Consider the following 21,978-nt stretch of genomic DNA (forward strand, 5'->3'; position numbering starts at 1 on the left):
AATCCCTGGAGGGAGATGAATTAAAATCTCTATAACAGGATGCCTTATCAGACACTCCACTAAGATCAGACATCATTACTTCCAGTCCAAAAAGTGGCTTATAACCCTCCACCTACTTCTCTAAAAGATTTCCCGCTTCGGCTGCTTTTCCAATACTTGCTGATTAGCAGCTGGCAGCATACAACCTGCCAGGATATTTTGCTGGGGAACATTATTTTGTGGGCACCTACTCTGGGTCCGGCACAGAACTAGAAAGGCACTTTGTATATGTTGCTTTAATTGATTTTATGAAAGAAAAGCCGTAGTTCTAGCTATGTCTGAATAGAGCTTCGTGGCAGGAGGTTCATATACCATGTTAATAGCAGTATTTGGGAGGCGGTGTCAATCTGCTGATAAACCAAGTAGAAACTGCAATTTTCAATTAATCTCCAACTGGATATAAGCAAATAAAAACCTAGTTGCTCACTAGCCAAGTATGGCTACTCAAACTTAGAAATTATAGTGCAGGCTGCCTTAGGAGCCAGAGAACTCGGTTAAAACCTGCCTGTGTATAACTGACCTGCTGTGTGATACTAACCTTTCTGAGGCATGGTGCCCCCTTTGAAAAGTGGCAATCCTATCACCCATCTCACAGAGTTTTGTGAGAATTAGAGGTCCAGTAGGTGAAACACTGTATTTAAGTGATCAATAGTGCCATGTTCAGTAATATAATTTTCTACAAAGTACTGTATTCCCAGGCTGTTTTAAACCTCAAGCTAACTTCCATGTTGAGCAACTACATGTTAATTATAAGGTATCCTGTCAACCACTGTACCAATTTTACCAGACTGCAATGCAAACCTAAACACAGGAATCAAGGGAACTATTGAGCTGGAGTAACCACCCAGTGTTCAAATCAGGGCTTCTCCATTGTTAGTGGAGGGCATTTGTCAAAATTGTAGAGCCATTTTTGGGTGTCACAACTGGGGGGGGGGGGGAGTATCACTGACATCTAGTGGGTAGAGGCCACGGAGGCTGCTAAACATCCTTATAATGGGCAGGAAAGCCTCCCAACAAAGAACGACCCATCTCAAATATTAATTATGCTGAAGCTGAGAGACTGCCCTGAAATGGGGCCTTACATTCTTCACACTAATGGCTGTCATTTATTGAAGCTACTAACAGGAAGGTTGATGAAACATGGCTTTCTAATTAAAAACCAGCCATGCATATTTAAGAAAGGATTCTGTGGTTCCCCTTCTGGGTTAGAAAAACTGCCCCATAAACATTATAACTGGGTCAAAGATATTATTTTGATAATAATAATATCTTTGGAGCTAAGAAAGAGGAAGAGGCATCTTCTGCTAACATCGCTATGTCATGTCTTTGCTGGGTTTTTATCCAGCACATTAACCTGATGAGTAAGATTTTAATTCCAGCACACAAGCTGTACAATGGGAAAAAGTCCCAGTCTAACAGGAACACATAAAGAGAAGGTAGACACATGTGGGTCTGTGCCCCAGACTTGGTCTGAATTGAGTTCTTCAATGTTCTGCTCCACCAAAATGAATATTTTTCCAAGTAAATGATCATTGTAAAATGTTATTATTTTTTTCTTTCTGGATGTTCCCCTTCTCTGAATATCAATTGAGCACTGTTAGCACAAGTAAACTGGGACTTTTATTCTTTGTTTGTAATGGTACAAGAGGGCCCTTGTGCTCTCAGAATAGTTATTTCTAGATTCCAATTCCCTTAGGATAGTTTCCTCTCTAAGTGATCCCTCCACTTTATTTTTTTTTAAGAAGTTAACTTGAAATAAAGCATATCGAAGAATCAAATAAAAGGAAAAAAGTGCTTAACATGAAGAACATGAAGTTTAAATTCTTTTGAGAGCGGAAAAAATTAAAATGTTAGTGAATTGTGGTAGCACTGGTATTTATTTTACAACCCAAACCCAAATTTATCAATAAGAACTAGTAATCAATAATTAGTAAAAACATAACAGAATCAAGATTCTTCTAAATGCTTTTATAGATTAACTCTTACAATCGTCATGTGGATTCTATTGTTTTAGATGCTATTATTATTATTATTCCCATTTTTCCAGATAAAGAAAGTGAGGCAGAGAGGTCAAATAACTCATTCAAGAGGAGGCACTGAATTCAGCTATCTGGCTCACAGTCTGTGATCCTAATCTCTATTTTATATAGTGTCTCTTCTAATAGCAAAATGCTGAAATAGTTTTGTCATGGGCTAGCTCTGATGGGGCTACATTTAGACTTATTCAGAGGGGGATCCCTGGGTGGCGCAGCGGTTTGGCGCCTGCCTTTGGCCCAGGGCGCAATCCTGGAGACCCGGGTTCGAGTCCCACGTCGGGCTCCTGGTGCATGGAGCCTGCTTCTCCCTCTGCCTGTGTTTCTGTCTCTCTCTCTCTCTCTCTCTCTGTGACTATCATAAATAAATTAAAAAAAATTAGACTTATTCAGAGTGGAAATATAGAAAAGTAATGTATGCCTGGACAGTCAGTGACATCTGAGGGTAGCTATAGGTTACTCCTCCTCTGGTTGGCAATTAATTCAACTCTGCCCAGGGGATCTTTCCTATCCAGGGACTCCCTTAAGATGGTCCCTCTGCCCCTGAATTACCATCCTCCATTCAAGGTCTGAAAGGGTCTCCCCTTCCCAGTCTGGTAAGCTCCATGAGAACAGGAAGCATACCTTATACCTCTTCATCCACAGCACCTCGCCCAGGGCTGGTGATGACATGTTAGGTATTTAATAAACACTGATTCAGTCTTAGAGTTAGCTTGGAGGCTTTCAGATAATGAAGGAATAAGATTTCCATTCTAATGTAGAATGACTGAAGAGGAGACACAGGTATTCAGTCTAAAGGAGAGAAGCAATCGGGGGTCTTGAGAACTGTCTTCAGAAAAATTGTCATGAAGACATGTTCTCCATAAAGGCAAACTGGATTCATGTCTGGAACTCACAGAGTAACACACTATGAGCTATATCTGGATTATTAAGTGTGATGTTATTCTGAAGTTGGACACATTAGATCCTCAAGGGATATCATCCAAATAAAATACTATCAAAATTATTTGCTATTGGGCAGCCCCAGTGGCGCAGCGGTTTAGCGCCGCCTGCAGCCCAGGGTGTGATCCTGGGGACCCAGGATCGAGTCCCACGTCAGGTTCCTTGCGTGGAGCCTGCTTCTCCCTCTGCTTGTGTCTCTGCCTCTCTCTCTCTGTGTCTCTCATGAATAAATAAAATAAAAAAATATTAAAAAAAAGAAAACCATTTAAAAAAATTATTTGCTATTATAAGAAATCATACTTAATTTAGGTATTGTTGAGTACAACTTCTGTTTCCAATGCTAAATGCTCTACATCCTTTATGAGATGACCATAGGAGATAGGTACAATTATCAGTCCAATTTTAGAGATGGACAAATGTAGCATTTCAAGAAGGTAAGGAATATGCAGGAACACACGGGAAATGACATACTTTGGATATAAACCTAGATATGATCACAAATCTCCAACTCCTAACCACTGTGGTTGCCAGTCTGTCTTGTGAATTAGTGCATATTCTTCATTAGAGGTTTTCCAGAAGATGAACGTTTAATTTTTTTAGTGTATGGGGGTGAACACAAAAGATGCAAGAGGAGGCTAATGCACTGAGTACCAGATTGGCTCAAATGACTTGAAAGGTCCTTGACACTGGAGAAAATTTTAAAGGTGATTTGTAAAAAATCATGTTAACTTTACAGTCCTTCCAGTGTGCCTACTAGATACCACCTAATACTACTGGCAAAATGACCACTCTTGTCAACCAAAGTTCCTTTGGGATGACTGGACCATTGCTAATAACTGCTGCTAAGGCATTGAAAACATTGTATTTATACCCATGTTTCCATGGGTATAAATCCACAGTGCAAGCTCTCCCAAGTGTCTTGCTCACACTGGTCTGAGGATTCTGACCACTGATAAGTGTAGCTCGCCTTACAAAAGGCACAAAGTTGGAAGCAGAAGAGTTCTATAGAAGCCAACCCTGGGTTCAAAGAGGGTAGGGAGGAGGGTCTGACATGGAAATATCTGTCAAAATGGTAGAACATCTAGTTCTTTCAAAATCAGGGGGTGAGTTTAAGTGGGTAGGAAGTTGACAGAAACTAAAGATCCCAGAAAAGACTTTGGAGTTTCAAGGGGAGTCCTCACCCCTCAGGACTTCAGGTAAATGAACTGAAAAGAACTGGATTAAGATGGAAAAAAAGAAAATGCTACTTTAGTTCACTAAGAATTTTGGTGTAAATAAGTAAGGGGTATCATAATCCCTGGCCGAGGGAGTTTATTTTATAAATGCATTCTTTTAAAAATTTTTCTATTGTGGTAAAAATACATATAACATAAAATTTAGCATCTTAACAATTTTGAAGTGTACAGTTCAGTAGTGTTAAGTCTATTCACATTGTTGTCAAACAAATCTCTAGAATTTTTTCATCCTGCAAATATCAAACTCTATATCCATTAAAGAATAACTCCCCTTTACCCCTTCTCCCCTGTGGGAGTTGGTCTTTTAAATACACGTTATTAAAGAATATGATAGTCTCATGGCATTGCTTTACAGAAAACAGAAAAAGACTGGACAAGGTATTCAAAGCCTACTGAGAAGTCCTGACTCTGACACATTGAAGCTATGTAATTCTGTGTAAGACCACCTAACCTTTCCTAATTCTAAAAATGAGGGCAATGATACCACCCCAACTTGACTCTCAGAATTACTGTAAGGACTAGATTCCCACAATTATTACAAGAACTAAATGAGATCTACTATAAGACTTTGGTGGCAAAATGGAAACATAAGATACCACTGCAAGGAGTGGAAAAAAAAATAAAATAAAACCAGTAGGGGCAAGGTTCCAAACTATAGCGAGAAGTTTAATAAATCACTATTTATTAATCAAAACTGGAATACATTTTGCTATTGAAGAAAGGCAACTCAAATGTCAGTCACTCTATTACCTGTGAATGGTAAGGTACTACCTTTCGCTTTTCAGGCCAACTAGAATGCTACTATAAATAGTTCAATCCATAGTATTCTCCTTGGCAGCACTGACTAAGTTGGGCATTAGATGTCAGGGGGAATTGGAAGGCCTAATGTCCTATTGAAAGTGGACTTGGACTCCAGGGAAGGTAGAGCTTTTATCATGGGGTTACCAATAAACCCATGAGAAACTCTTAATTTCTAATGTCAAAGTCACTTATTTGTGATCCTGAGATAATTTTGTTTTATTATTAATAAATCTCTCAATCAATCACTTGCAGAAATAACCTAATAAAAGTTCAGGGAAAGGGAGAGAACACTGGAAATATCTCAAGATTTTCTTTAAAAAAAAAAAAAAAAAAGTCATCAATACCGTATTTGCCATTTGCAAAGCAGGATCCATCAATCCCAGGATTTCTTCATTATAACTTGATTCTAGGCTAATGATGTCATCAATTACATCATCCATCTGTAGGAAAAAGGGCAATGGAAGAGAGATAAATGTAAGCAAAAACTGTGCAAAGCCACCCAAAGAGAGATCCACGGTCTTTTTTTACCCTAAGCACTAATGCTCTTCAGTTAGATTCTGAGAAACTACCGTCCTCTTCCTCCCAAATATGAACATTACTGAAAGTCACTGACACTAACAGGTGACAATGATGACACCTGCAACCAGCACTTAGGGAGGGATTACTGGGTGCCAGGCACCCGGTTCAGGGTTTTTGATGGGTTAAATTATTTCGCTCCCTCACAATAACCCTATCAATGTAGGTACTATTAACATGAATTTTCCAGGTGAGATAAATGAGAAGCAATTTGCCGAATGTCATATGGGAAGAGAGTGAGAGCCACAACTTGAACTCATGCTCTAAAGTGTTACAGAGGTTCAACTGCCTCCCCCAAAAAGCAAAGATGAACCAGGAAACCTCATCTGAATGATGGCTGCCATTTCTTTGTTTTCTCTCGAGACTCACTCCCACAGCCTTCAGTAGACCCTCCTTGCAGTAAGAAGAATCCGGATGGTAATTCAGATCTTTGCTCTCATAAGGATGTATGGGGCACTGTGGCTCCTGGGCTACCGGCTAACCCTGTACTGATCTTAAAATGACTTGTAAAATAAGTTTCTCCTTGTAGAGCTGCCAGTGTGCTCGGTATTCCCCGAGGAGTATATCAGGACGAGGTTATCATTACAGTCATGGAGCTGACATTCCCACTAGATCAATTTTATTCCTGAAGTACCAAAACATTAGTTATGATAATAAACAACAGTGATTACATGTGCATTGCAGCAGTTGCAAAGACAAGTCTGTGAAAACATTTCTTTGTAAACACCCTATGTATCTGAGCTGGTTGGTGTGTCTGTGTGTCTGAGTGCATGCACACATGGTTGGATCCAAGTAGTGCTTTGCAAGTACACAATGAAATCTCAACACTCGGAGGAATGCTCCTTTATGTCTTTCTGCCATTTCCAGTTAAGGGGGACAGGCTCCTGTGCCACAAGGCTTGTTGGAATCCTCATTCTCCCACTTTCTGGATTAGGGGCAAAGCTCTCAATCTGTAAGAGGCTCAATAGGCCAATCTGAAAAATGGGGTTAATAATACTCATTGCCTTTTTGGATCCTTGTGAGATTTCAGGATAAACCATATAAAGAACTCACAGTTAAATGAATATAGTAAATATCCAAAAAAAATGAGGGTTATTAAGTGACTCCCTAAGAAGAATAATTGCAGGTCAGTTTTGAAACACTGCCAGCACACTGCTTATGCAGTTTCATTTCTAGATACATCAGTTTTGTTTGCTTTTAAGAGATGATTTTCTAATTAAGTTGAATAGGCAAATGGGCTAGAGGACTTTATGAACAATCTCTCATTGTAAGTTTTTTTAGGGAAATAAAATGAATGGGCCTGGTATGATAGAATTTTTAGAATAATTTCTTTTTAAGCAAAAAAAAATTTTTCATTGATATTCTTTTTCCTTATATATCTATACACACATTTTAAAATATATAAATATGTTAATAAACATGGCATTTATATGTCTATTAAGTAGGATGTCATAGAAGAATCTCTAATCACTTGGGAAAAATCCATGAAATATTATTAAATTTAAAAAGTTGCAAATGCATGTTGCATGAGATTCCATTTTATAGATCTTGCTTTCTCTTACTCTCTCTTACACACACGTATATCTTCATTTAACAGCCTATTGAAGTTGTTACTCTACAAATTTGTGCAACACATTGATGATGGTATCTTAAAGAAGTACAGCATATTATATTTTATGTATCAAAATTTGTGTATTTCAAGCACTTTTTAAGGACTTGAAACAACTTACAGAAAATGCATTTTAAGTTTAACTTCCCTGAGTTATTTAATAATGAGATACTAGGAGGAAAATGGCCCTGTTCATAGCTTTCTCTATTTAAAAAAAATATGTATATCAACGAGGAGAAAAAAAATCCCTTAAGTCATCAGGAAGGTGTGATGAGCCACAAATATAGATTCTCATTACAAAGTGTTACATCCTTGCACTGCCGAGTCATTCAGTACCTGCATGCACGATGCTCGTGAATGCGTGTTCATGGTTGGGCATTCACTTTCCGCCCTGTTTTGCTCTTCAAACTTATAAAATCCCTGCAAAAACACAAGCAAAATCAGCCCATGACTTGGATTTGCAAATGACTTTTCAATGACATGTTCACACGAGGCTGATGGTGCAGCAACAAGATGGACTAATAAAGCTTTCACAAAGTAGAATCTGACCGAGAAATAAAATAATGCAGAAAGAACTTCCGTCAAATGAGCTTGATAGATGACAAATACGGACAGAGAAAAATAAGACAGGTTGGTTTGGGCACAGGGGAAAAGACTTAGTCCCTCTAGAAATTAAAACTCAGAAACTTCAGAAGAGTCACCTCTGAAATCACATGAACATTTCAGAGTACAGTAAAACTCCATTAAAATGAGGCTTATCATCTTATAATTTGGAAATAACGGGCATTAAATCACAACTCTCCCCTCAGGTATTTTAATGCTTCGAATTTTGATGCAACAATTAGCTTGCGGTGTGTCTGAATCTCGTCTCCAATCCAGCCTTTACAAAAGCAGATTTCACGGCCGCGGCAATCTTATTACGAAACGGAATTTATCTAGCAATTAAACCTTTGCTTTTCTGTTAAATTCTCATGTGCTACATTATTCAAATCCATCCACGCACATTCTGTGCTTTTTTTTTTTTTCTTCAACCCAGGGAGAAATAAAAATAATATTCCAGACATTCACAACAAGCGGAACTTCTAAACCGCCTGTCCCACACCTTTTCTATTTTTGCCTTTTCTTCTCCACCTTGCCTTTTCCTCTCTCTGCATTTTTACTGCTTTGTAAATGGAAAGGCATTGAAGAGAAGAGAGCGCGAGGCTAACGGAGCAGAAACAGGGTGGGAGAGAACGTGTCCTCGCCTCCACGTCCCACTTGGAGCGGCCAAGTGTCCCATCCTGAGCCACACAACCCAATAACCCGGTGACGGTGTCAAGAGGCCGTAGGGTGGAGGCCACATAGCAGAATCTGGGACACAGACCGGCGTGTGTGGCCCCGCAGAGTCCACAGTTGAGTGGGGGAATAATATCCGACAGACATTCATTTAGTGTAAGAAGACAGGAGAGGGGAGGAGACATGAATTACCTCTTTTTCACAGTTGGAGTTAAGTGTGAGCATAGCCATGGGGCTGTTGGGTGCGCTGCTCCCCGGCACTGGTGGCATGACATGATCGCCAGGCTGGTTTGGACATGGCAAGCTCAGGACTTGGTTGGCATGTTTATTTGCTAAAGTGGTAGAAAGGTACTGCTTTACCTGCTGCCTTTGGGCTTGCTGTATGTGGTACTTGGTGGGGTTTTCGAGGTGGGTCTGCACCTGAACATAGCCACGGAGGGAAGAGAAGACAGCGCCGTTATTTGTGAGTTTCGGTCGGCTCTTTTCTCAGGCACAAACATGAGACTGGCCAGTCCACCAACAGAATAAATTATTAAGCCCCTGTTATGTACCAGGCACTGTGCTAATGGATTTTGATATTACTGAAGTTTAAAGTCTAACTCTCAGGATTTGGGGTAATACTTTGCCCTGTTTTATTTCCCTGCTAATTAGCTGCACATCTCTTTGAAAACTTGTGCCCTTTTGTTCATGTCTAATAATTTAAAATTTGCAACCATCTGGAGGGCAAAATTTTCCCCAACACGACTGAAAGGATTTACTGAGATCAGAACAACAATCTAAAAAAAGGAGCATAACAATTTATTTTACTTTCTTTGGCAAACAGAACAGCTTTCTGTTTAAAAACAACAACAACAAACCTCCTTAAGAGCCAGCTGTAAAACGGTTGTAGAAAATAAACAGAAACACTCTGATGATTAAATCAACTAGTTGTAGATTAATTCCTCCCACTTTCATTTGGACATGATTATTCAACATTTTAATTAAGATCTTGAACTCAACATAAAAAGCAATTCTACATGAAGCAGTTTCTTTCAGATGCCTCACACTTACATGTATGTGTTTTTAAAAGCAGGACTATTTAGCCGCCAGGGTATTTTTCCTCCTTTCTTATAAACATTAATACAGAATTAAAAATCCTTTAAATCAGTGATACTCATGGTATCAAACAGTAAACAGCATCAAAGTAGTAGACCTGCACTTACTGGAAAGAGTACAATAACATGAAAAGGTGAATTACTCAATGTATTGCATATATTTCAGACACTAAATATGAATAAGAATAAAGCTCACCTGATAGTGATTATATTCTAGCATTTCCAGCATAACAACGTTTTAGGTGGCCCCAATCCAATGAGAAACGGTAGACTATTCACTCTCTCTACTTTCTGTAATTCCGATTCGAAGACTGACTGGCATAGAGAAGGCACTATAAACAAGGTATCCCGAGACACCACCGGAAACTTTATCACAGCAGCCCTGCTTATAATAACCTAAGCTAATTAGTTATGCATGTTAAAAAAAAAAAAAAAACATTCGCACAAGGGGCTTTTTTTTTTCCTTTTTTTTTTGGGGGGGGGAGTCCTGCGAGCTTGGTCTTCAATATTGGTATCAATTCCCCCCGCCCCCCAGCTTGACGTCATGCTTTTTTTCATAAATATAAAAGAATCTTTTTAAGTGATGAGCTATCAAAGTCAAACTCACTGTCAGATCAAGGCCAATTCACTATTCATCTTTAGTTCCAGTAGTATTAATAGACAATGGTATTTCTCTTTCAGCAATAGGTTAAGAGCTGGCTGCCCCTTTGGAGAAGACAACGCCTAAAAGCTACTATTACACATGAGACTTTCTAATGGCCACATAACTCTGTAACTGCCAACTGCAGGAAGAGGGTCTGTGGAGGTGTCTCTGTGCTGCATTTTCAAGTTCAATGGCCTCATCCTGTATTCTGGTCTCAATATGCATCTTATTCTTAACTGCATGGATATGGATCTTTCCTACTGATCAGGAGGAAGGGAAACTATCCTAAACAGAACAAGAAAAACATACACACACATAGGACTGGATGTATATTTATGTGGAGAATAAGAAATAAATGTCTCCCCAACTTAATCAAGCTGGGAAGCATGAAAACTTGTACTAAAAATCTTTTATTATAATTCTTAGGGATTAATAATAATAATAATAATAATAATTCTTAGGGATAGAGAAGAATAAGAGTTATCATACATATGACTGATATATCTTTACTCATTTAATTGTTCCATTATTTAAATACCATTTTATGTGCTAAACATCTTGCAAGACATGGAAAATACACTGTGAACAAACAGACCTAACTGCCAGTTTTATGAAACTTGTAGTCTGGGGTGAGACAAAAGAAGAAAAAGGCAAACAAATACATATCTAAAAATTATGATAAATGGTTAATATTCACTGCTGAAATGGTGAGCTATCTTAAGCATAAAACTTTGAAATTCAGTAATTCTATCCAAACGTCCAGGAAAATGAAGTCCTTTATATTGGCAATCTCAAATTGTTTCAAATGACTGATCTAACATGTACACAGAGGTTCACAGAGACATTTTAGGTTTATGAAAGGGTCCAGACACGATAATGATGAGGACAACAGACATTACTAAAATAAACATAAAATGAGGGCAATGGGTGTAATGTGTTTATTTCACTATTACACTTAAAAAAGAAAGGGCTACACATTTAAAAATAAATGTTAATTCACTGGCAGATCCTTATTCTTTAATGAATTAGAATTTTATGCTTTAGTACGGAAGGAAGCAACCTGCTATCTCTTTGGCATTGCCAGTGAGCTCTTTACTATATCCAGGTTGGGGTAATCAGAGTGAAATGTATTTTGTCCCCTTACCGCCAGTGTCTTTTTAGTTTTCAAATAAGTTGAGTAAAGATTGGCTATAAATCTTATGCAGGAGGTGGAACGTCTCTAGCTGTTTCTAATCCAAACACTGAAAACAGGTAACAGAAACAAGGAACATATATGAACTTTGGATAATAGAAGGTAGTGAGGCCTGTGGCAAACTAGAACACACATATCTCATCTAAAAGAAATAGCTGGAGGGTATTATGCTGAGTGAAGTAAGTCAGTCGGAGAAGGACAAACATTATATGTTCTCATTCATTTGGGGAATATAAATAATAGTGAAAGGGAATATAAGGGAAGGGAGAAGAAATGTGTGGGAAATATCAGAAAGGGAGACAGAACGTAAAGACTACTAACTCTGGGAAACGAACTAGGGGTGGTAAAAGGGGAGGAGGGCAGGGGGTGGGAGTGAATGGGTGACGGGCACTGGGGGTTATTCTGTATGTTAGTAAATTGAACACCAATAAAAAATTTAAAAAATAAAATAAAATAAAAGAAATAGCTGACATAAACTGCAGCTGATTGTGGACATATGAGTACACCAACTTAGTACAGATCTTCCATGGCAATCTAAACTTTTTTAAGTTAAACTTCCCAGATTAAAAAATTGACACCCAAATGTTTGACTTTTCGTACTGCATAAAACAAGTCAAACACATCTGTGCACTGGACTCAGCCCATAAGCCACTAGAATGTGGTCTTTGCTTCATACCATCCTTGAGGATCACCTTCCTATCTATATTCCCGGGGGTGGGGAGGGTGGCCCAGGTTCTGAGGACAAGTTACTGTCCAAATCCAGGTATTTCCTGGTGCTTTTGGAGAGACAGCAGGCCTGACAGCACAGTCAGCAGAATAGTTAAGAATTCAAAACCTGTGTTCGAATTGTGACTTTGCAACTTCACTATTTATGTGACCTGTGATCCTTGGCAAGTCATTAACTTTTCTAGGCTTTCATCTCCTCACATGCTCAATAGGGATGATAGCTGAGCCTCCATCGTAGAGTTATTGCAGCATTAAATGAAATCACACTTCTAACAGGCTTAGCAATATATCTGAAAAACAGCAATTCTCAAACTTTTGTCTTAAAACCATTTTAAGCCCTTCAACTTTAGTGTTTACGTGAATTATATCTATCAGCGTTCACCATATTAGGAAATAAAGCAGCAATTTTTAAAACACAAGATTATACAGGAGCATATATTGCACTGACCATCAGAACAATGACATTTTAACCTGCATGAAGCCTTCGTAAAACTCTAACGTAAGATCACACAATGAGCATGAAAAAGGGAAAAGAATCTCTCAGTGTTATTAAGAAAATTGTTTTGGCCTCGCAGAACCACTGCAAGGGTCCTGGAGACCCCTCGGGGCTCTCTGACTTTGAGAACCACTGATCTAGAATACAGGTAGTGCTTGAGTATTATTACCACCCCATCTTAGCCATGCTATTCACCACTGTGTATCAGTGGTGTGTGACACAACCTGTGTTGTCTACTTGCCTCTCTCAGCCGGAAGATGCTGGAGTAAGACCCTAAACCCTTTAACTTCCTCACAGCCATATTGTGAGGCTCTAAAGTCCTATGACAATTTTAAAAGCCATATGAATAAAATTTCTGGTCTTCAACCACCCTAAACCATAGCTTTTTAGTTAGTGACTTTCCTTATGTTAGTTTCTAAATAGCCAATCAAGCAAGCATATAAATGAGAACATATATGTAACATTAAACATCTGTATGATTTCCTGATAATTTTTGCATAGGGTTGACCTTCAAACTAACCACCCAAGTTAACGAATTCAGATATCAAAGGTAGGTAGGTATCAAGGTATCAAAGGTATCAAGGCTGAGCACTTGAAGCACAGACCACAAAAAAAAAAAAAAAAAAACTAGAATACTTCATGCTCTATCAAACCATACTATTTTGTTGATATAATGGATATTTCATATAAATAAAGTACATTAGCTTTCTTGTTAAGGTACAGAATTCCAAAGGCTTTGAAACTTTTCTTCCTTGTTACTGCTACTATCTTTTTGTGCTTTTTCCTTTCTTCATTCAGATCCTGAATTGATATGATACCAAGGGAAGCGGAATGGATCACCTTCTAACTGTCACACTTTAGCTGTGCCACTTCCCAGGTGACAATGACAGGTTATTTTCCATCAATTTCATTCGAAAAAGATCCTGGAGCACATCAGTGTGAGATGGTACCTAGAGATATTACCATCTTGAGTGATGAAGAATTCACTAGAGGGGAAAAAAAAAAAAAATCCCATCCAAGGTTCACTGTTCTTCTGTTGCCTCTACTATTTGTAAACCAGAATGTAAATACAATTGAGGGAAGATCCTCATAATCCTTTTAGTTCACAATTTATTTTTTTAACACATCAACAGAGAGTTCAGATTTCTTATTTTATGTTTAGGGAGAAAATATATCCTGTTGCTCAGTAAAGTTAAGGATTATTAAAGGGATTAAATTCACTCAGTTGCTATCCACTACTGCCCCCTCCCCCGGACTCATTTATATTGTTTTTTTAAATGTCAATTTATAGAGATGGTCAATTATGCAATCACCATCCCTGAAAAACATGGTAAGACAGAGAAAGATAGCTTTCCTAAATGGCTTGGGCTAAGTCTTGTCCAGGGTCACATTTGGCAGGTGAAAGGTTCTTTTCAGTTCCACCATTGCGATGTTACCACTAAGGAAACCTCAAGCCCAAAACACACGTTTCTAGACACTTAGTCATGTTTTCTGTGCAGTCTGTACAAAGGTATCCTTAGCAAAACATAAAGATGAGGATATGAATCCTGACCTAAGGGAGAAGAATCAAAATCTGATGCAAACAAAAAGCAAAACCAAAAAAGACTTACATAAAGGAGAGATACAGGGGATTAGGTGGATGAGCCCAAGTTCCTTTCACTAGCACAGGGGTCTGCCCACCAGCCCAAAGGGCCTCGCTCCTTATTTTGGTATGGTCTGTAAACTAAGGATACATTATACATTTTTTTAATGGGTAGAAAGGAATCAGAAGAAGAAAATTCCATAATACATGAAAAGTATGTAAAATCCAAATTTCAGTGTCCATAAATTCTTCTTGGCACAGAGCCATGTCCATTCATTTACATATTGCCCATGGCTGCTTTCACACTGCAGTGACAGAGATGGGTAGAGCCTGCCTGGCCTCCAAAGCCTAAAATACCTATTATCTGGATTTTTACAGAAAATTTCAACCTCTGCTCTATAAGGATATGAATAAAATTTCCAGTCTTCAACCACCCTAAACCATAGTTTTTTACCTAACCAGAGTTCAACTTTCTTATTAAGTAGAAGTTTTACGAAGGAAAGAATGAGGTGACTTTTCTAAAGAGAAACAGTGTATGTGTATATAATTTTGTAGTTACTTCATTAAATATTGTCTAAACTGGACAAGCAGCCACGTAGGAACACAGGATATGCTTAATTATCCCCATTTTAAAGACAAACAGAAGCTCTGAAGAGAAAGTTCAAAGATGTGCCAGGGTTGGAAAACAAACCAAGGTCTTCATCATTCTGTCCCCAGTGGCAAACTACAGAACCGCCCTTCACTGTTGATGAATTTTAATCTAGGACTTTAACTTAATTAAGGGGGAAAGATAAAACTATGTAAATCCAGAGGTGTACTCACAAACTCTAGGTGTGTACACATAAATACATATGAATTTATATCCCATTTCTCTGGTCTGTATACTTTCACACTACTTCCTATCATATCACTTTGTGGAATCATTAGGCTTCTAAATTCAGAGATAGGAGTTATAAATGTGCACAAAAGGAGAGGATGGCAAATCCATTTTTAAAAATTTTGATGTTTTAATAGAATAAACCAGGCTAGCTTTACCAAAAATTCCTAATAGGTCTTTTATCCTTAGCTGATGACCTATAAACCAGTGTGCTTATTATAAATATAAACCACAAGGTGGGCATGCTTTGGGTTTAGGACAAACAATATTTTAGTACCCTCAGGAAAAAAAAAAGTATCACTATAAGTAAATTCCTACTATATACATTATTTTTTCTCTCTCAGACTAAAATAAGCCAAAGGTCTGAGTATAAAAAGAACATCAAGTTTTTATTTCATCCAAATAGAAATAGGAGATTTAAGAGTGGTAGCCGTCTGCCTGCAGGGTATTTATAATCCCAGAATAAAAACGCCATTTTCAGAATCAAATTCCTATGAGAGAAGCAGCAAAACCCAATAAACTTAATGCATTACTCACTTTAATTGAAAACTATGCATTTACCTGTACTAGGAAGATTGTATCAGTCATTATGCATGGTATGTCATATTAAACAGCAAAATTTTAAAACATATATTAAAAAAATTAGTATTCATTCACTCAAAATTCTCTACCCTATACATTTTATATTCACTCCAAGCTTAGGTCATTTAAAAACAAAACTAGGAAATCACTTGGATAACCACATAAGATTTTCTTCAAAGCCTCTTCATGTAGTTGTTTTTGTTTTTTTTTTAAATCATATGATAACTGATTGAATCCAGAAGGAACTACAGAAAAAAAATCTGATTTTAATAGTTTTAACCTCTTATTTTAAGTCTCTGCTGTCTGAGACTATCCCCAATTGCCTTCATGCCATATCCATAAAGAACTAAATATAGGTTTGAGGGCAAACCTTAATGTGTATATAAATCATCTGGGATCTTGTTAAATGTAGTGTGATTCTGTAGGTCTGAGGTGGGCCTCAAGATCCCGCATTTATAATAAGCTCCCAGGGGATGCCCACCCTATTGGTCCACAGACCACACTACACCTTGAGTGCAAGGCTGTAATATGTTCTCACCTGGACTTCTCCCAAAAAAGAGTTATATGTTCATGATTCATTCAATAAGTATTGCTTGAGTGCCAACCAGATGTCAGACAACTGCCCTCATCCTACACAGGCTGTTCAGGGAAGGTCCTACAGAAAAAGTGACAGTGAAGCACAGGCCTGAAGGTCTGGGGAGGAGATAAGCCAGGCAAAATGGTGGGAAGAGTATCCCAGCAAAGTGCGAAAGTTCTCAAGAGCAAGCCCAGCCTGCCCAAGGAACAGGAAGAAGGCTCTTAATACACAGTCCTCATTTGGCTTCCAATTTAGCATAGGCACCTCGTATTCCTCTTAACCTCTTTCATCATTGGCTAGTTCTCTCTTCTGCTCTCATATGTCAGAGTATCTCAAGGCTGAGAGTTTGATTTTCTCTATGGACATGCACAGCCCTGAAGAGCTAAGCCAGTCTCAGGGATTTAAATACCCAGTTCAGGTGTCTCTGAACTCCAGATTCACCTCTATCTGCCTACTCCATAGCGCCACTGCAGACACCCTACACGTCACATAGTCCTCACCCCCTCCAAACCAGCTCCTCTACGGTCTTCTCCATCTTAGTAGATGGCAACTCCATCTATATAGGAAATTACCTTTTTTTGTTTTGTTTTGTTTTGTTTTGTTTTGTAGATCAAAAAAGTTGTCTTCATATAGTTCAACCTAGTTGCACATTCAAAAACTGTGGCCATCTTTGACTCCTTTTTTTTTTCCCTTCACACCTTCATTCTAATCCATCAAGAAGTACTGGCTCCCTCCTTAGAATATATCCAGAAGTACTGGCTCCCTCCTCAGAATATATCCAGAATTTAACCAATTTTCATCACCTTTATTATTACCATCTGATCTACGCCATCATCATTTCTCACTTGGATTACTGAAAAATCTCCGGACTCTTCTACTGGTTTTTGTTTGTGCCCTCTTGTACTCTTACAGTCTATTTTCAATACATCAATAGAATGACCCTGTAAAATATGTCACATCATGTCACTACTCTACAAAATAAATAAAAGACCCTCTAATGGCTCCCTATTTCTCTCTGAGGAAAAAAAAAAAGTACTTACAATGGCTGACAAGTCCACCCATCATACTTGTTAAAAATGCAGTCTTGGGCCCCACCCCAGACCTAATGAGTGAGACTCTTTAGGTGGAGACCAGAAAACTATGTTTTAACAAGCTAACCACGTAGACTCCTACGCACATCAAAGTTTGAAGACCCCTGCCCTCTTTGCCTACTTCCCTCTCCACCCTGGGATCATGACCTGTCTGGACTTATCTCCCACAACCATCCTAAGAGCTTATTCAAAATCCCACAACCATGCCTTGCCAGTGCTCCTGATCCCAGTACCCTGTTCTACCCTGTACAGTACACAGCCTAGCACATAGTAGGTGCTCAACAAGTATCTGGTCAATCAGTGAATGAATGGAGCTGCTGTGCCTGAAGCACATGGAGGTAGGGGAGAAGAGAAGCTAAGCACAAGGAATCAAACCATGTAGGGTACTGTAGGGGTTGAGGCTAGGATTCTGAGAGCCTCCAGAAATGTCCTGAGGAAATGGAGAAGTGACAAATGTGCCCTCTTCCTGGCTAATTCAGAAGGCTCTGGAGAAACTAAGTCTCCAGGCTAGGCAGTAATTCATAGACTGCCTCCCTACTCTGAGAGATAAAGCTTCCTTTTCTCTTCAGGGTCTTCCCAAAGGCTGCCAATTATTATCACTCTCATCTATAAGGCTTGGATCCTGAGGGGCTAGGACATATGGCCAGGAGCCTGGAGATTTGCCTTGATGTCTAAGCAATGTCACACAGTAAGTGACAGTTAAAGTGAAGGTCTCCAAGCAGGTGGCCCATGGGCACAGTCTACAGGTATGGCTTGCCATTATATTCTATTTAATTAAAAATTGGAAATTTTTATACCAAATTTTGGATTTCTGGCTTCTTTGGATAAATTAAAAGATCTAGCAACACTGAAGCTATTCTAGTGGGCCAGCAAAGAAGAGAGTTCAATGGTGGTTTTCCTCTTTAGATGGGCCATTTGCTCTTCATTTTGCCAGCATTCCACCACTCCTTGTACCCACAGTGCCAGTAGCCTGCTCCACTCACTAATCTCCCTAACTCCTGAAGGCATCTGAACTGCAAACCTTCCCTTATCCTTTAAATACTCCCCATTCCCAGAGTAGTTCCAAATCTCACAGAATAGGTAGCATATATATGTTTACAAAGCCACATTAATAAACAATCTTATGCGATGGAGAGAATATAAAATAAATTCATATAGCCTTAATACATAAAATAAACTGATGTAAACTTTTTAAAGGCACATGCATGTCCAGCTAGTAATTAAACAATCAACAATTTTCTAAGGAAATCAAAAGATAAAAGAAAAGGTTTAAGTTACAAGGATGTCCATCAGAGCATCAACCATAAAAGGAATGGTCAAATTATTACCCTAAAGCCCACTGCCTGGTTTTATAAGCAGTTTACAGGGATGCTGCAATGTCCAGTTGTTTGCATATAGTCTGTGACTGCTTTCAAGTTATAACAGTGGTAGAGCAGAGTTGACCAATAGACCTTATGTCCCCCAAAGCCGAAATACTTACTCTGTGGCCCTTTACAGAAAGTTTGCCAACCTTAAATCTCTAACAACAACAACAAAATGGAAACAAAAATCTAATAACAGGCAATGGGTTAAACTAATTACAAGATAGGTGTGTAAGTTCAGAGTTCCCCTGAGCTTGGCCTGTTGACCATAGGGCCAGATACTCCTCTGTCCTGTGCACAGGACAGCAGCATCCTTGGTCTCTACCCAATAAGAAGCCTCCCCTGAAACAGCCATTGTGACAACCAAAAATGCCTGCAGACATTCCAAACATCCTTTGGGGAGCAAAACTGCCCCCAGTCGAGAACTACTGCATGTAGATAGATACAATGCAGTCATTAAAATCCATATTTCACAAAATGATTTAATTGGGGGAACATTCCGAATGTACATAGGAATGCAAAGCAACTTAGAAACACTACATACGCTGTGATCCTAAACTGGCTTAAAACTGTTATTTTTACATCAGCAGAGATGAAAAAAGACTGATTATCAATCACAATGCCTCTTCTGGGATAAGAAAATTATAGGGGTTTGTTACCTTACTGGGGTTTCCCCTCCCAATTTTCTATAATCTACATGGCACTAATTTTATAATTTAAAAAAATCTACAGGGATCCCTGGGTGGTGCAGCGGTTTGGCGCCTGCCTTTGGCCCAGGGCGTGATCCTGGAGACCCAGGATCGAGTCCCACATCGGGCTCCTGGTGCATGGAGCCTGCTTCTCCCTCTGCCTGTGTCTCTGCCTCTCTCTCTCTCTCTCTCTGTGACTATCATAAATAAATAAAAAATTTAAAAAAAAATAAATAAATAAAAATAAAAAAAATAAAAAAATCTACAAATTCAACAAAAACTAAATCCTGTGGACCCAGGCAAACAAAAATATATTCAGGCCGAACCCCTCTACTGAAAATTTTGCAAACAACACCTAAACCCATGAAGCTGTTATATAATGATGAAATCTGCCTCATTTCAATTTTCCCTTTAAATACTTGATCAGATTAAGAGGACCCTGCTTTTCATGAAATTTTTAGTCCAACATTCAGGCCCCAACAGTTTGAGGTTGTATATTTGACATATTTTTATGGTTTTGTAAAGGGCTGTGATTACGTGGTCCAGTGGTACCCTAATAATAACCCATTGTAAGGGCCGTCCACTTCTCCCCCTCCTAATGGGAGCTGCGAACGCAGCGTTCCACGTGCTGTAACTTTTCCATCTGCCCCAGTTTAGCACTGCCTCAGAACTGCAGACGCCTTTTTGTCTTAGTATCTCCCCCCCAAAATGCCCCCATTGTTTGCAGTTTATCGGGTATTAGAGATCATTATGGCACAGGCAGCAAAACTCCTTTTCATGAGTGCCGGCACTCTTAAGAAACTGGCAGTGGTCAAGTTTGTCGGAGATGAAAACATTGCCCTGGGCTTAAGCAAAAGGTCAGTCAGAAACGAGAGCTGAAGGCTGCCGGTTTGAAGGTCAAGTCCACATGGGCTGAAAACTGGCAAAAAAGCAGCCGCCTCCTAATAACAGACTTCAGGGTCCGTATCACAAGACTGAGGGGTCTCTTGGTTTTTAAGGAACTGCATTGTCTTGGGTAATTCCAAAGACTCGTTGCCTAGATTATGTGATGAGGAAAACCCGGTTTGGAATGGACCACTGCACGGGAGCACTTCTGGAGCGTGCTGGGTGCTATGCTGAGCCCTTCACAGGCAGGCTGTAACTACCCCCTTTACCTCCTTTGGTGTTCTCGCAACCAGCATGCACACAGGCACTCACTGAGCATATGGAGAACAACCACCACAGCTAGACTCCTAGGACCACAGAAAACCTGTGTAAGTCCGGGAAGCAGAGACAAATACAATGGAAACAAATCAACAAAGAAACAATTCCATACAATGACTCAGTGCATTGCAAACAACAAAACAAAGTTATTAGGAGAGAAGGCTGCTCTGTGGTGGTGACATTCCAGCTGAAGCCTGAATGACGGGAAGAAGCCACATACGTGGTGAAGCCAAGGAGCTGAAATATCCCGGGTAGGAAGCAGCCTAGTGGATGGGAGAAACAAGGGTGTCAGCAATGAGAATCTGGTGGTGCTGGAGCGATCACCAGGTCAGCGTGTGAACAGAGAGAGCCAGTCAGAGTCACCTGTTTAGGGGCTTCAGAGGCTTTGTAAGGAATTGGATTTTTCTTCTCTGTTACTTAGAAGAAACCTTTCTTTGGAAGGTTTTAAGCAGAGAAGTGACATGACCTGATGAACATCTGTAAGACCATCCCTCTGGGGCTGATGTGGATGGGAAGTAAGAACGGACACACAAGGAACAACTCTGAGACTCCTGTAGCCATATATAGGAAGAAATGAAAATGCCTTAGACTCAAATATTAAGAAACAGTTGGATATGAAAAATATGTTTCTGGACCTTGTACCTGGCTTCTTCTGGGCTTACATCCAATTTAAGAATAGCACATACAAGGAACTAACAACAACAAAGATGATCGTCACAATGCTCTGAAATGTCTCACACCACCATTGAGAAGTTACAATAAATGATGCATACAGTTGTAAAATATCCCATTTAGATTTGTTTGGGGCTCATGAGCTAAGCAATGGCCAGCTGTCAGAGTGCAGCGGAGAGAACCGATCCACCCTTGTTGATACCTGCTTGGAATTTTTATACACTTGAACTTGAATCCTAGCCAAACTGCTTAAATGCTTTTAGTCTCAGTTTTCTATTTGCAAAAATGGGATCACGGATACCTACCTGGTAGTTGCTAAGCTTGATTGGTGCATGAGAAGTGCTTAGCATGAAATAAATGCTTAATAAACAAATACTGTTCTCTATTATTGTTAGTCCTGGATTTTTCACTTTCCCATTCCAGTAGACCAGCGTTAGGTCACTTAGCTCATCCATCTCCAAAAAGAAAAAAAAGAAAAGAAAGGAAAAAGAAAAAGGAAAAGAAAAAAAAAAGAAAATAGAAAAAAGGAAAAAGAAAAAAGAAAGAAAAAAGAAAAAGAAAAAGAAAAAAAAGGGAAAAAAAAAGAAAAAGAAAAAAAGAGTGCCCTCTCCACTTTGAAGCAGTGGAGAGGGCAGAAGGGAATGGAGGCCGTATTCAGCCTCTTCCAGGCATCTTTTTAAGTC

At 39.1% G+C, this 21,978-nt stretch overlaps 1 protein-coding gene across 13 annotated transcripts in view; it reads right to left on the minus strand.

Moving 5' to 3' along the window:
* The window catches only part of MITF (melanocyte inducing transcription factor), a 219,497-nt gene that overhangs the window by 25,305 nt on the left and 172,214 nt on the right, over nt 1-21,978 (minus strand). For 11 of the 13 annotated variants that reach the window (XR_013357675.1, XM_077858088.1, XM_077858086.1 and 8 more), the window contains 3 exons: nt 8,703-8,930; nt 7,572-7,655; nt 5,395-5,490 (listed from right to left, as the gene is read on the minus strand). Coding sequence is in view for 12 of the 13 variants with exons in the window: in XM_077858088.1 (XP_077714214.1) it covers nt 5,395-5,490; nt 7,572-7,655; nt 8,703-8,930 (408 nt within the window). In the remaining variant the exon portion in view is untranslated. The remainder of the gene's footprint in view (nt 1-5,394; nt 5,491-7,571; nt 7,656-8,702; nt 8,931-21,978) is intronic. The other 2 variants (XM_077858091.1, XM_077858093.1) reach the window with 1 other exon arrangement.

Source organism: Canis aureus, chromosome 19, assembly GCF_053574225.1.
Source record: "Canis aureus isolate CA01 chromosome 19, VMU_Caureus_v.1.0, whole genome shotgun sequence".
Classification (NCBI taxonomy): Eukaryota; Metazoa; Chordata; class Mammalia; order Carnivora; family Canidae; genus Canis; species Canis aureus.